Source organism: Gymnoscopelus braueri (assembly GCF_963280865.1).
Source record: "Gymnoscopelus braueri genome assembly, chromosome: 14".
Classification (NCBI taxonomy): domain Eukaryota; kingdom Metazoa; phylum Chordata; class Actinopteri; order Myctophiformes; family Myctophidae; genus Gymnoscopelus; species Gymnoscopelus braueri.
The window spans coordinates 53038799-53053514 of record NC_137619.1 but is presented as its reverse complement, the minus strand read 5'-3'; the positions used below and the strand labels follow the sequence as shown (position 1 = coordinate 53053514).

The following is a 14716-nucleotide window of genomic DNA, read 5'->3' as shown; positions in this document are numbered from 1 at the left end:
GTTATCATGCGTTGAATATGTGGACCCCTATATTGTCACACAACAACTTTTGAACCTTATTTTAACCCACTTTCCTGCATAATTCAAGTATGGGGAATTGATTGGAATGGTTATTTTACTTCTTGAAAACGTATGCTTAAATGGCCTTTAAATGCACGATTTTGCACACAAATATAATTATTTTAAAATAAGGCCCCCCCAAAGCGGGGGGTCTGGGGTCCCCCCCCAGGACATTTTCAACAGAGTAGATTTCCAGAATTCTGGTGGCTTTTGGGAGTTTGACACTTTTATCAGCCTTTACTTACATAGGATCCATTAAAAAGTTAAAAGTAGCAATAAAAGAGCCTTGTTTAATAATAACCAGTAATTACTTAAAAATGACTATCTCTCTACCATTGCCGTAGCACTTTCTATGCATCCTATGTGTATAACACATCATGAACATACTTATAAGGCATTATAATCTGCTCATAACCCAGTATAATCCGATTTATAAGAGCTCATAAATACTCATAATGCTTTGTTATGGTTATGGTTATAAATTATAACCATAACCATAACACATTATAAGGGATTTTATAATGACTTATAAGTATAAAGTGTTACAATACTTCATAATTGCTGCCAAATTGGTAACACTTGCTATGCATCCCAAATTAATTTTCATATTCTACACTGGTTCTCTACACTGGCTCCCCGCATCCAGTTTAAAACCCTGGTGCTAGCATAGGGCAGTGAAAGGTTTTATTGTTTAATTGGATCTTGTTTATTCTATACACTTATTTTTTTATACTCTTGGTTGCTTGTTTTAGAAGAGAATGCACTTAATACTTCTGGTGATTAGTAGTTTCGTTCCCTACCTATGTTGAATGCACTTATTGTAAGTCGCTTTGGATAAAAGCGTCTGCTAAATGACTGTAATGTAATGTAATATTTATAATCCATTACAATCAAATGATAATGCTTTATTATCACTGTTATAATGTGTCATAATTATTATTATACATTATTATAATGCATTATACTATGATTCTAAGTTATTATACGTGGTCATTTGTTACTTTATGATCATTTGTTGAGGCTTTATTATCGCGTTTACAATGCCTTATCACTTATAAGGCGTTCGTTATACTGTGATTATAAGTTATTATAAAGTGAACATTTGTAACATTATGATCATTGTATAAGGTGTTATTACATTTGTATCGCCTTTAAATCACTGTTATAATGCATTGTAATCACTGTTATAGAAAAGGGCATTTTTTCCCATTCATCTGTATGAAACAGTTTGTTAACAGATGGCATGTCATGATTGCCATGTCATTTTTACCACATTCCACTTCTATTTTCCTGCCTGTCACCTCATTTTCAACTGCCTCATTTATCAATATTTTCCTTAAACCATGCACGTTATGTACCGTACATATTTGTTACAACAGCTGCTGTTTAAAAAAAAAAAAAGCCAGAAGCATAGTAAATGCTTCTGGCTTTTCATCCTGCGATGGCCTCTTCTGAATGTGTGCAGTGTACTATACTGTATTTTAATTGGTTTCTACTCTTGGGAGATATGCTACCAGATACACTTTGGCTTCTGTAGCAATATTGTTTTCTAGGTTTTGCTTTTTATCAGAAGGCTATTATCTTATTGCTTGCAAAAGAATCATTCATCAACAATGTCTCTTTCTGTAAGAAAATGTTTTTTTTTATTCATTTTTATTAAGATAATTTCACAGAAGACATATTTCTCCAAAGAAGCAAAGAAATAATATCGACATCAAAAAAGGCTCTCAATTCAGGCGTGAGAACCCGCCAGCTACACAATAGCACTTTATTTACCACTCTGTATAAAATCATGAAAGACCACAGATTTAGAACAGTCTTATCTAGCCTGAGTGTTGACATTCTGTGTAAATGCATTACACAGACACAAACAAGCTATGTTATGTAAGGCTCTTTTTTCCCCCTCCACAGCAGTTCACCTCAGATAATTACAATGAGGCTATGAAAGCCTCTAGTTCCTTCCAAGAATAAAGAGAGCTGAAATACAAGTGTCATAGCCTCGATCTCCAGGCTTTTATTGCTTAGTTTTGCTAAAAAATAAAAGCCTGGCCCAACTATAGCCTGTACTGGGTATGAGGAAGTGTTTCATTTCCCAACCAACCAGAGTGCAGTGGGCGTCGCTCGTAATGTTGTGTTAACGGGGCGGGGGTTGACGGACAGATCGGTGAACCAATGGGATCAGGCGCCGTCTCTCGCCGGCTCTATACACACGCCCCTTTATACACGAAATCAGGAGGGTTGCAGCAGGCTACAAGTGTCATGGATGCCACTCCTGCGAATGGTTTTTGTTTGAATGTTTGTTTTCCGCAAAGGAAATGGATGTCTTGATCTATTTTGAAGGATAACAAATATTAGTCAAGATATGCAAATCCTAAAACACAAACACAAAACACAAACACACGGGCACGTGCGTGCGCGCGCACACACACACACACACACACACACACACACAATCCTCAAACAGACATGAGCTTTTGATGAAACGATTGCTACGTAATAATTAAATTGGTTGAAGAGTGTGTACTTTGTGATGTGTCGTGTGGTGAGCTTGTACTGCGTTGATCGTCTGCGCACAACACTGCCGTACGTCCGAGTATAAATCACATGGACATTCATGGACTAACACAAGTCTGACAACTTCCTTTCTCCTCCCAGTAAATCTACACAATGCACACGTATACATTCCACGTGTCGTGTGCAGGTGGTGTTCATGGTGGTTTCCAGTCTATCTCTGAGGAAAAAGCTCTTGTCAAGAGGTTGTAGGCAGGGATCTACAGGGTTAACAGGAGGATTAACTGACAGCACGTCTTGTTTTCACAGTTTTCTGTCAATGCCTTGTCAACAGGGGCCAAGGCAGTCAGTCAGGCTGGATCTATACATGGTGCATCTGATATTTAAGAGTTTGAGTCTGTCCAGAATACATACACACACACACAAAATTGTGTATTCTTCAGCTGTAATTTGGCTGCTGCACTCAGAACATGTTAAGCCCCTATAGCCTATGGTTCTTTAGAGGCTCTGTACTGGTTCTTCAGCTTAGTTTAGGCATCAATAATGGTTGTATATAGCACCATTAAATGGTGTACTGTGTATATATACACACACCTTCTTTTGGTGCTGTGGTCTCCAATCTTTTTCTGAAATAGGGGTCGAGGTTAAAAGTGGATTTTTGTTTAACATGTTATAAAATGTGGACTAAAGTACTATAGGTTTATATCAATGCCAAAACATTTTGTGCTTTGTAAAACATGACTTACGCTTGTAACTTATGGTCTGTGTCTGTAGTGTGCGAGTTCAACCTGTTATCTTGATGCATTTGTGGACATAACATTTGTGAACGGACAAATCTTGCATGCAAACCAGTCGTTACATGCAACACCGCCTCTACAGATACAACGCACAGTTTGCTTGCATACAGACTTTTGTCATGAATTCTGTACTATAGCACCTTTTAAGAGTTATATAGTGCCAAAAGAGATTATCCTATAATTACGAGCCAAAGAACCATGTTTAGTGCTATTTAGCACCATTTGTGCTTAGTGTGATACTGCCAGTATTCCTCCCAACACAGACAAACATCAACCAATAATTCCTCAGCAGAGGGGTCCTCATATTCCGTTGTTTGGGTTGCACTGATTTATTAAGGTGGGAGTTTCACATAAAAACGAGGGTAATGTTTGTGCCAATCAATGCCGGCCCGGTGCAAAATCTATGTTGAAAGATTCGGCCAATTAGAATGCATGAGTTCCATCACCCCCGCCAGGGATAATACACAGAGCATAACACAATGTCAGGATGTCTGCCGAGACAGTTTGTTATTTGACAGCAGGGGAATCACGCACAGTAAAATCATCTGTGTCAATTTAACTCAGAGAGTGTACAAATGTAACCAAATGGACCCATGAGGAATAGTGGTTCAGGCAGTAGGCAGTCAGGAGGCAGTGGGCAGCCAGGAGGCAGTAGGCAGCCAGGAGTCGGTAGGCAGCGGTAGGCAGCCAGGAGTCGGTAGGCAGCCAGGAGTCGGTAGGCAGCGGTAGGCAGCCAGGAGGCAGCCAGGAGGCAGCCAGGAGTCGGTAGGCAGCGGTAGGCAGCCAGGAGGCAGTAGGCAGCCAGGAGGCAGTAGGCAGCCAGGAGTCGGTAGGCAGCCAGGAGTCGGTAGGCAGCGGTAGGCAGCCAGGAGTCGGTAGGCAGCGGTAGGCAGCCAGGAGGAGGCAGGCAGGAGGAGGCAGTCAAGAGGAGGCATTCAGGAGGAAGCAGGCAGGAGGAGGCAGGCAGCCAGGAGTACACTCAGGGGTACCTAAAACAAGCATAGGAGTGCAGATATAGTTATCGATAAGTTAGTAACTGACATGTCCATGTTAGTTGCTTCATTCACAATTTAAAATGTTTTTTTACAAAGGAAAAATCATAAGGAAAAAAATGTAATACAAGTTAATGAAAACATTCTGAAAAATGTTATAACTGTGTGTGTGTGTCTTAAATTTGTATGGTGCTACATTGTACTGTTTTTCTTTTTTTCAAAAAGAACCAGGGGACCCCCTTCGGTCGTCCATCTCTACCCAGCCCAATGCACCCTGATCCAGGGTACGTGGCTGGGTGGAGCGGACCCCCCTCCACAAATTGTTTTTTTTTCTAAAATGTGTAAGGTGGAAAGTACAAGTACATTGGACTTGACATTTTTTCTCTTTTTTTCAAAAAGAACCAGGGGACCACCTCGGGGGTCCGCCTCTACCCAGCCCAATGCACCCTGATCTTAGGTACGTGGCTGGGTGGAGCGGACCCCCCTCCACAAATTGTTTTTTTTCCTAAAATGTGTAAGGTGGAAAGTACAAGTACATTGGACTTGACATTTTTTCTCTTTTTTTCAAAAAGAACCAGGGGACCACCTCGGGGGTCCGCCTCTACCCAGCCCAATGCACTCTGATCCTGGGTACGTGGCTGGGTGGAGCGGACCCCCCTCCACAAATTGTTTTTTTTTCTAAAATGTGTAAGGTGGAAAGTACAAGTACATTGGACTTGACATTTTTTCTCTTTTTTTCAAAAAGAACCAGGGGACCACCTCGGGGGTCCGCCTCTACCCAGCCCAATGCACCCTGATCTTAGGTACGTGGCTGGGTGGAGCGGACCCCCCTCCACAAATAGTTTTTTTTCCTAAAATGTGTAAGGTGGAAAGTACAAGTACATTGGACTTGACATTTTTTCTCTTTTTTTCAAAAAGAACCAGGGGACCACCTCGGGGGTCCGCCTCTACCCAGCCCAATGCACTCTGATCCTGGGTACGTGGCTGGGTGGAGCGGACCCCCCTCCACAAATTGTTTTTTTTTCTAAAATGTGTAAGGTGGAAAGTACAAGTACATTGGACTTGACATTTTTTCTCTTTTTTTCAAAAAGAACCAGGGGACCACCTCGGGGGTCCCCCTCTACCCAGCCCAATGCACCCTGATCCTGGGTACGTGGCTGGGTGGAGCGGACCCCCCTCCACAAATTGTTTTTTTTCCTAAAATGTGTAAGGTGGAAAGTACAAGTACATTGGACTTGACATTTTTTCTCTTTTTTTCAAAAAGAACCAGGGGACCATCTCGGGGGTCCGCCTCTACCCAGCCCAATGCACTCTGATCCTGGGTACGTGGCTGGGTGGAGCGGACCCCCCTCCACAAATTGTTTTTTTTTCTAAAATGTGTAAGGTGGAAAGTACAAGTACATTGGACTTGACATTTTTTCTCTTTTTTTCAAAAAGAACCAGGGGACCACCTCGGGGGTCCGCCTCTACCCAGCCCAATGCACCCTGATCCTGGGTACGTGGCTGGGTGGAGCGGACCCCCCTCCACAAATTGTTTTTTTTCCTAAAATGTGTAAGGTGGAAAGTACAAGTACATTGGACTTGACATTTTTTCTCTTTTTTTCAAAAAGAACCAGGGGACCACCTCGGGGGTCCGCCTCTACCCAGCCCAATGCACCCTGATCCTGGGTACGTGGCTGGGTGGAGCGGACCCCCCTCCACAAATTGTTTTTTTTCCTAAAATGTGTAAGGTGGAAAGTACAAGTACATTGGACTTGACATTTTTTCTCTTTTTTTCAAAAAGAACCAGGGGACCACCTCGGGGGTCCCCCTCTACCCAGCCCAATGCACCCTGATCCTGGGTACGTGGCTGGGTGGAGCGGACCCCCCTCCACAAATAGTTTTTTTTCCTAAAATGTGTAAGGTGGAAAGTACAAGTACATTGGACTTGACATTTTTTCTCTTTTTTTCAAAAAGAACCAGGGGACCACCTCGGGGGTCCCCCTCTACCCAGCCCAATGCACCCTGATCCTGGGTACGTGGCTGGGTGGAGCGGACCCCCCTCCACATTTTTTTTTTTCTATAATTTGTAAGGTGGTACATTGGACTTGAATTTTTTTTTGTTGTTTTTCAAAAAGAACCAGGGGACCACTTCGGTCGTCCCCCTCTACCCAGCCCAATGCACCCCGATCCTGGGTACAAGGCTGGGTGGAGGAGCCCCCCCTCCACACCGACATTTTTTTTCTTACATATTTATGGTGGGACATTGTTCTGGTAATATTTATATAGTTTAGGCATAGACAGACAGAGTTTGGGATTTGTGTGTCCAGCATATGCTTACCTATTGCATTTGGCTGCAGAAGTGAGTGCAGTAGCCTGGATGGTCATTTTCTGAGTACACGCCACATATCTCTCCTCTTTTCCCCCTCCCAACATATCCTGTAAAGCAGAGATAGGAAGGGAAAAAAAAGTATTGACAAGTCACCACTGCACTCTGCATGAGGTCTATATACGTAGTTATGACACCAATTAGGTGTAATCACGCAGATACAACACTATCCAGTATAAGATGTATACCTGGTTTGCAGTTTTTAAAAAGGATGCCACATTCACGGCAGGTGTCGATAGAGAACATTGTGTAGAACGTTGTTCTGTATGATGCAGAGAACGCACTCCATGTTGTTACACCTGTGTAAAAAAAATTGTGTGCCAAAAGATCACATTTACATAGAGCCATTGAAAATGTGCAAAGACACCACAGTACTTACTGTCAAGCCACTGAAAATGGGCCAGCCTCCGGAAGTAGTTGTCCGACACAATGTCTCTGAATGTCCTACAAACCAGAGCCAATGTCAGATATGCCTCATCTCCTTGCTGGAGTACCACTTCTTTGAGGATCTCAAAGAGTGCAGACGTTGGCAACTGTAAAATATAGGTCAGGGAAGAAGACATTTTTCACAAACACATATGAAGTTGACAGCACTTGGGACTACATATCTGTCATCATAACACAGTCTGTTGACGTTTTCAGTCTCTCTTTTCCTCTTAATCTATGGGCAGTAATTCAGCTGTAACAGTTTGAAGTAAAAAACAAATGTTTTTTACCTCCAATATGAAACACCCTTCAGCTGTTTCAGACAGAACCTTTGAGGGAATATTATTTATATTAATATGACATAATTTACAAAACAACCTGAATTTCTACGAGTTTCACACATAGTAGCATGCACATGCCACTGGGTGTTCTCTGACATCAATATCATGCTCACCTCATGTTGCGTCTTCATGACCTTAGGTATTCTGCTGGTTAGTGGCGTCAGCAACCCTTGAAGCAAGGCTGTGGCCTCTTTGGTCCAGTATGCAAACCTCTGCCCGTGGCTTTTGAATTAGATATTAGTGTCATAAAAGGTTAATTAAAGCCTTAACTAATGGTGTTTATGAAGTACATTTACATTCGTCTTACCCATCAATCTGGAACCGTTCCATCAGTCTAATGCACCACCATTTCCTGATATTGTCCATGTCCCTCTAAATGAAATTATAGAAGATTTAAGTCAAGGAGTAATTATACCAAGTTATAAATCCATGTAAAATAGATAAACAATAAAGTGGTGTGTGGCTAGTAGGCTACTAGAGTTTAATATACTTCTATATTGTCCTTACTCATTATGAATATTGTAAATATTTACAAAAGAAACATTGTAATGGTAGATCCTGTTACTATTGCTGCTTCCATGTCATTTGAAAGATACTCACCTCAGAATACCAAAATGGGACGTCTGTGCTCAGGCTGAGTGCATACTGTGAATGGCAAAGATAAGTGAACTTATGACAGTTTCAAATAAAACAATAACACTTTATAAAGACAAAAGAAAGTTATTTACCATCAGCATGAACACACCACAACTATTCCCACTCTGTTGGCGAGGGAAACCCTGTAAGAATTGGGAACAGCCTTAGCTAGACAACTCACAGCGTTGTGGTCAAAGGGACAAGACAGACATTCAAGACAAATGTACCTCAATGTCTGCGCCGATCAATGTTGTCCACTTGCCTGGAGCAATACGATGAGCTAGGTCACTGTTACAAAGCAATCAGAAAATCCAAATTACTCACTGTATACTTGCATTGGTGTCAGAACATTCATTCTGCCTTTGAACAAGGCTTGACCCTTTTGTTCTGCCTTTGAACAAGGCTTGCTTGACCCTTTCGTTCTGCCTTTGAACAAGGCTTGACCTTTCGTTCTGCCTTTGAACAAGGCTTGACCTTCATGCCGTACAATTCATAGTATTCTGCTGCAGTCGTAGTTGTGGAGTAACCATTTTATAAATTAGATGCAATTTATATATTATTTATAAATTAGATGTAATTTCAACAACCACACCGGACCAATGACCCGTTTTACAGCATTAGAATGCTATGAATTGTTTAGAATTCCCAACATGGAATTGAACAAGCCACAGAACAGGGCTGAATGTTAATATGTTACGGAACCTAAAGATCTTATGGTAACAGCTGTCACCAAAACAATGAGGTGTAAGAGAGTCCAGCAAAATAAGCTCTCTCTTTGCTGGCTTCAGGACCTGTCAAACATTTCCAACATACATGACATGTAAAAAAAACAAGAAATAAATGCACAGTACAAAATGTGTTCAATATTACTTAAGACTGTTGAGGATTTGAACTAGACTCACACATAGCAAATAGTGATCAGCTTGGTTTGGCTGTCGACTCCAGGCAGGGATGATTATTACGTCCTTGGACCTGATGTCACCCTAGCATTTAAAACAAGTGATTTTGCAGTACTATGCATCAATCTCACACAACACAGACTGTCACAGAAAAAGAAAAACTTACAGGAAGAGCAGCAAGTGTGTCTACAGTTGGGATCTTCCACGTTGGAACTGTATAGATGTCAACAATGTGGACATCTATTCCCTATATTGACAAATTACATTATCATGAAAATTGCACTACACAACTGTTAGTTTACACCCCTCAGGAGCAGTACCTAAAGGCATTCAAGTGTTATTGAAAGGAGTGGAGGTGGCCTACTTATGCCAGTGCATTGTTTATGTTTTGATGAAGGATAAAACCTCACATGTCTTTCAGCGTCTTCCCTCACAAGCCTGAGGCATGCATTTCCAATCTGCGATAGAGGAACAAAAAGTAAGTAATGTGTGCATTCATTTTGAACCCAATGCACTAAGCGCCACAGCCTGTATACCAACATTAGATTCCATCCATCGTGGAAGGCCCAAGGTCAGAAAGTCTTCTCGTGTCAGACAGACATTCCCATCCTTCACGATTAATTCTGCTGCATTTTTGGTGGAATCTAATACATAGTTCAGCTGAAAAATAGATTGCGAAACTGTTTAAAAACTGTAGAAACATACAAAAGGAACAGAGTAAAAACAAAACAAATGAACATTCACAAGTGAGAATATATTAGTTGAAATATTCACACCAACCAGCAGTTTTTGAATTGGTTGCATCTCCCTTAACCAGCTTGCACCAGACCAGTAGGAATGTTCATGTAGCAATTGCTCAGGCACAGACAGGGACTTTCGTTCAACTGTTATTTGAAGGAAAAGGGACATGCATTTGGAATGGCAATTCAGGATTTTGGCTATATTCCTTACTACCACAGCTGCTGACAAAACTGCATTTACATATGTACCTGGGAAGCAGTCGTCTTGAGGGATGTCAACGTCGATTTCTGGCTCTTTGGACTCTGTGGAGAAGAATATGGTATTATGCAACAACCACATATATAGTCTTTACCATTTATGATTGTATTAACAATACCTCTGAAATTCGGCCTGATGAAGGGCTTCAACTGCGAAACATTAGTTCTCTGTTTCAGCTGAATGCCCTTCATGCTCGACAGAGTCGCCACACCCTTGGTAGAAATGGCGTTGACAACATACGGTCCAAACCAATTGCTCTCCAGTCGCCCTCCTTTTCGGCCTTCCTTCCTCTTATTGGCTTTGAGGACCTCGTCGCCAACTTTAAAGGAGAACGATTTCTTTTTCGACTTTTTCTGCATGTCCTGTGCACTCTTAATGTTCTGGTAGATCTGAAAAAGAAAATGCTTATAATGAATTTTTACTTTAAGACATTAACACCAAAAGTGGCATTTTGCAGGACAGCAGATATACGCACATCACAAAAATGCAGGTGCTAGACTGTCAAAAAGCAACATAGGACAAAAATAGGTAGTGCCTGCACACTGCTCCATGACGCAATTTATAATTTTTGCATTTCACCATCATCACCTTTGCATGCATATCTGAAACGTCTTTCATCTTCGTCTCCAGCTGCTCCTCCGTCTCATCCATCACATCATATACAGAGTTCCCTTCGTCCTCTTGTTGTGTGGAGTTAATGACACCAGGGACGTGAGGGTGTCGCCCAAACAGTGCACAATAAGGTGTATGCTTGGTTGACCTCTGTGTAAAAAAAAAAGAACAATAATTTGAATTTACAGTTTCTCCATCTCTGTTATATATAGTTTCCATCTGCTGTAGTTACAATATGACCTGTTTTGATGTGTTGATGGCTGCCACAATGCCCCTTAAATGGATATCCCAGTCATTTTGAGCTTCATTGCAGTATTTTGACACAGCATCCTTGATGTTCTTGTTGGTCCTCTCATCCTGTCCATTGGACTGTGGATGGTAGGCTGATGTGATGCAGTGTTTAACACCCAGAGCCTCCAAAACACCACGGTTGAGCTGCAGACATATTCATATATGCAAACAACATTGACAAATACATCATGATTTGATAACAATCATTCACTATCACACATACACTTTATATACTTACTTCATTTACAAACTCGCGTCCTTGGTCTGTAATTATCCGCTGTACCAGGCCTAGGTCCAGGAGAATGTTTACTATTTTCCTGGACACCTCAGCTGCTGTTTTTGTGTACAGGGATTTCGCCACAACCCACTTTGTGAAGAGATCTGTGGCTGTCAGAATGAATCTGCAACACAATAAATCATTCATACATACATACATACATACATACATGTAAATAAATGCTACATTCCTGACGGTAAATTTTTATCCAAAGAAATGCATTTAAAAAGGGACAGTTCACCCAAAAATCATGTCATCATCTACTCACCCTCATGCCAATTAAAATACAGGTGCAGTTTGTCCATAACGCACAGAGGAAGGTTACCTGCACTACTGGAGAGCAAGTGGGTCTCCATTGACTTCAGTACAGTACATAATATAAAGTCAATGTAGACCCACTTGCTCTCGACCAGTCACGTAACCCCTCTTGTGTTTTATGGACAAACTGCACCAGTGTTTTAACTAGCATGAGGGTGAACTGTTCATTCAAAGAGGGTTACACCCCAACACTTCACACAATATGATGATACCTCTTCCCCTTTGCGGTTGTGGGAAGCGGACCGATCAGATCCACCCCAAGGACACTCCACGCTTCTTTCACACATATTGGATGAAGGACAGGTGCAACTGTCTTGATGTTCTCATGGTGCTGGCAGCAATCACACTCATCAACCTTTAAAACAGGGTATTAAAAGTAATTTTTAACAAGTATACTTGTTATATGTGGAGCGATGTGAGGACTCAGAAATTCCGGGATGACATCACTATTTTTGTAAAACTTTAAAGGCATCTGATCGAACGGGCAGCATACAAATTACAATGAATAAAGCAACTACATTTCTTTCAAAAGCAAAGCTTACTCCATCAAAATCTCTCACCCATTTATCTACATCCGCCTTCAAGGTTTGCCAGTGGTATGACGTAGAAACCTTTTCGTATGTTCTACGTCTCCCTGGATGCCCCCCCGAACCAATGTTGTCATGACACTCCTTGAGCACCTGACAGACCTCATCTTTGGTGAAAATCACCAGGCGGAGTTTTCCCTGCTGTGTGTAGTACAGCTTTCCATCTGATGAAGTAGGAAAACACAACATTCATTCAGTGTGTATGCGAGTCATTCTTACAATTCGGTGCCGTTTCAGCCTAGTAACTTTCTTCAAAACTACATTTTAAAGGATTTTTACATTTTCCCTGAAAGAGGGGATGTTCAGCTGTCAGGAAAACATATTTACCTAAATGAATTAATTATTCCATAATATGCACGACCAAATTCATCACACATGAAGTGGGACAAATGTCCTCCTGTACATACACAAGAGAGAGAGTGTGTGTGTGTGTGTGTGTGTGTGTGTGTGTGTGTGTGTGTGTGTGTGTGTGTGTGTGTGTGTGTGTGTGTGTGTGTGTGTGTGTGTGTGTGTGCACAAAAGTGTTTTCAATGCATAATTATTATAATATTCACATCTTTAAAGACATCAGATGTCTATTCACATGATTATTCCTCTAGTCATGTGACTAGAGGAATAGTCATTGGACATGTACAGGTGGATTAGTCTAATCAGGGACACACATTGATTTGAAGATGTTAAGCAGTAAAAAATAAATCACAATTGGTGAGAAACATTTAGAACCATTACTACATCATAATAATGAGATATCTTGATTTTGTTTTACTTGTAACTGAAGCTTAAAAACATGATTGGGACATAGCATTTTAGCTACTTCTACTCAAATACAAGTGATTATTTTATTTTAAATTCACCTTGAAGTACATATCATTGTGTTTTGTGGTAGAGAGGCTTTAACAGTGTGAGATAAGCTTCATGGAATTATTGTTTTTGCATTTTTTCAGTGGTGTAAAGTAACTAACTACATTTACTCAAATACTGTACAATTTTGAGGTACTTCAAATGTACTTGACTATTTCAAATTGTCTATACTTTTACTTCTACTCCACTACATCTCAGAGGCAAATATTTTTGAAAAACATTTGAAAAGAGCAGATCTACAAGCTCACTACAAGCATTGTGGGGCGTTGTGACCTTGTAGATCTGCTAGTTTAAAACATTAATACTTTTGGTACTTTAAGTTCGTTTTTATACCAATACTTTTGTTCTTTTACTCAAGTAAATCTTTAATTGGGGACTTTTACATGTAATAGAGTACTTCTACATTGCAGTATTGATACTTTTACTTAAGTAAAACATTTGAGTACCTTTTCCACCACTGCATATTTTACACAAGATATGCTGTTGCAAGTGGGTGGAATATAACATCTACTATCACTTATAGTACTTACATTCACTTGAATCAAAGAAAACAACAACGGGGATGGTTGAAACTAGCTGACTGTACTTAAGCTAAGCTAAGCTAAGCCTAAAGCTCCCGATAGACCCAATTTAACTTACCTTTCATCATATATGTTTTGGCCGCCTTCCGAATGACAGCCTTTCGGCTCTCCGGATTGGGATGGTGACGCGTGGAGCTATGGTACGCAGAATTGATCACATAATGTCTGATTTCTTCCTCATAAGTACAAGTAGCCATGATAACACGATGTGATGTCGTCCTTATCTGCGCTGGGACTGGGAGGGAACGAGGCTAGTATTTTCCAGTATATTTTTGAAAAGCCCAAAAGCCAATCGCAATGTGCCACGTCATCGTTCAGACGTACAGCCAATCATAGTGTGTGACGTCAGTCGCAGGCGAAGGACCCGCGCATGGCCGAGCAGGCCGAGCATATCTTGTACCCACACCGGCGAGGAGGGAGGACCCTAGACCAATATTGGAATGCAGTTTCGCACTGCATACACAATTTTGTTGTCTAGGCGATTTTTTTTTTTTTTTTTTTTTTCCACTTTACTTTAGTGGAGTATTTTTAACCACTTTTGCCCGTGTGGGTATTTTTATTTTCAATGGTGCAATGTACAGTACTTAAGTACAATTTTCATTTATGTTTTACCACTTTAGCCCGTCCATCAAATTCAGCGGTGCAAAGTAGGCCTAACAGTACATTTTCTCAAGTACGGTACTTAAGTACAATTTTCATTTATTTTGTACCACTTTAGCCCGTCCATTAATTCCAGCGGTGCAAAGTAGGCCTAACAGTACATTTTCTCAAGTACGGTACTGAAGTACAATTTAGTTTTTTAGTTTTTTTTACTTTATAATCACTTTTGCCCACCACTTTAGCCCGTCCATTAAATTATCAAGTAGCGGTGCAAAGTAACTACATTTACTCAAGTACGGTAATTAAGTACAATTTTTATTTATTTTTTACTTTAGTGGAATAATTTAACCACTTTAGCCCGTTTGGGTATTTTTTATTTAGTTGGTGGAGTGATTTGTCTGTTTGATTACAATAACGAACGAGACTCCACCTTGTTAACTAGTTTCGTGCCCCCGTGTGTTCGGCGACTAACTTCTTAGAGGGACAAGTGGCGTTCGGCCACACGAGAAGGAGCAAAAACAGGTATTTTTTTACTTTAGCGAAGTATTTTAAATGTTCAA

The 14716-nt window shown here is 40.8% G+C and overlaps 1 protein-coding gene and 1 long non-coding RNA gene across 3 annotated transcripts; both read right to left on the bottom strand.

Moving 5' to 3' along the window:
* Positions 1–6677: 6677 nt before the first annotated feature.
* Positions 6678–10268, bottom strand: LOC308100097 (uncharacterized protein). Of its 2 annotated transcripts, XM_080448998.1 has the most exons (7): positions 10148–10268; positions 10020–10073; positions 9811–9914; positions 9571–9690; positions 9441–9488; positions 6917–6990; positions 6678–6778 (listed from the first exon to the last, which is right to left on the bottom strand). In XM_080448998.1, exons 1-6 carry the CDS (start codon positions 10218–10220, stop codon positions 6949–6951), a joined length of 441 nt encoding a protein of 146 aa, XP_080305124.1. In that variant the 5' UTR covers positions 10221–10268; the 3' UTR covers positions 6678–6778; positions 6917–6948. The 2 variants fall into 2 exon arrangements, 1 of the variants encoding a protein (XP_080305124.1); XR_013934408.1 differs by lacking the exons at positions 6917–6990; positions 10020–10073; positions 10148–10268 and having other exon boundaries at positions 9441–9690; positions 9811–9897.
* A 715-nt stretch (positions 10269–10983) lies between these two features.
* On the bottom strand, positions 10984–11846 carry LOC308100124. Its single transcript, XR_013934412.1, has 3 exons — positions 11740–11846; positions 11171–11333; positions 10984–11076 (listed from the first exon to the last, which is right to left on the bottom strand). It is a non-coding gene; the product is annotated as an uncharacterized lncRNA (long non-coding RNA).
* Between the last annotated feature and the right edge of the window lie 2870 nt (positions 11847–14716).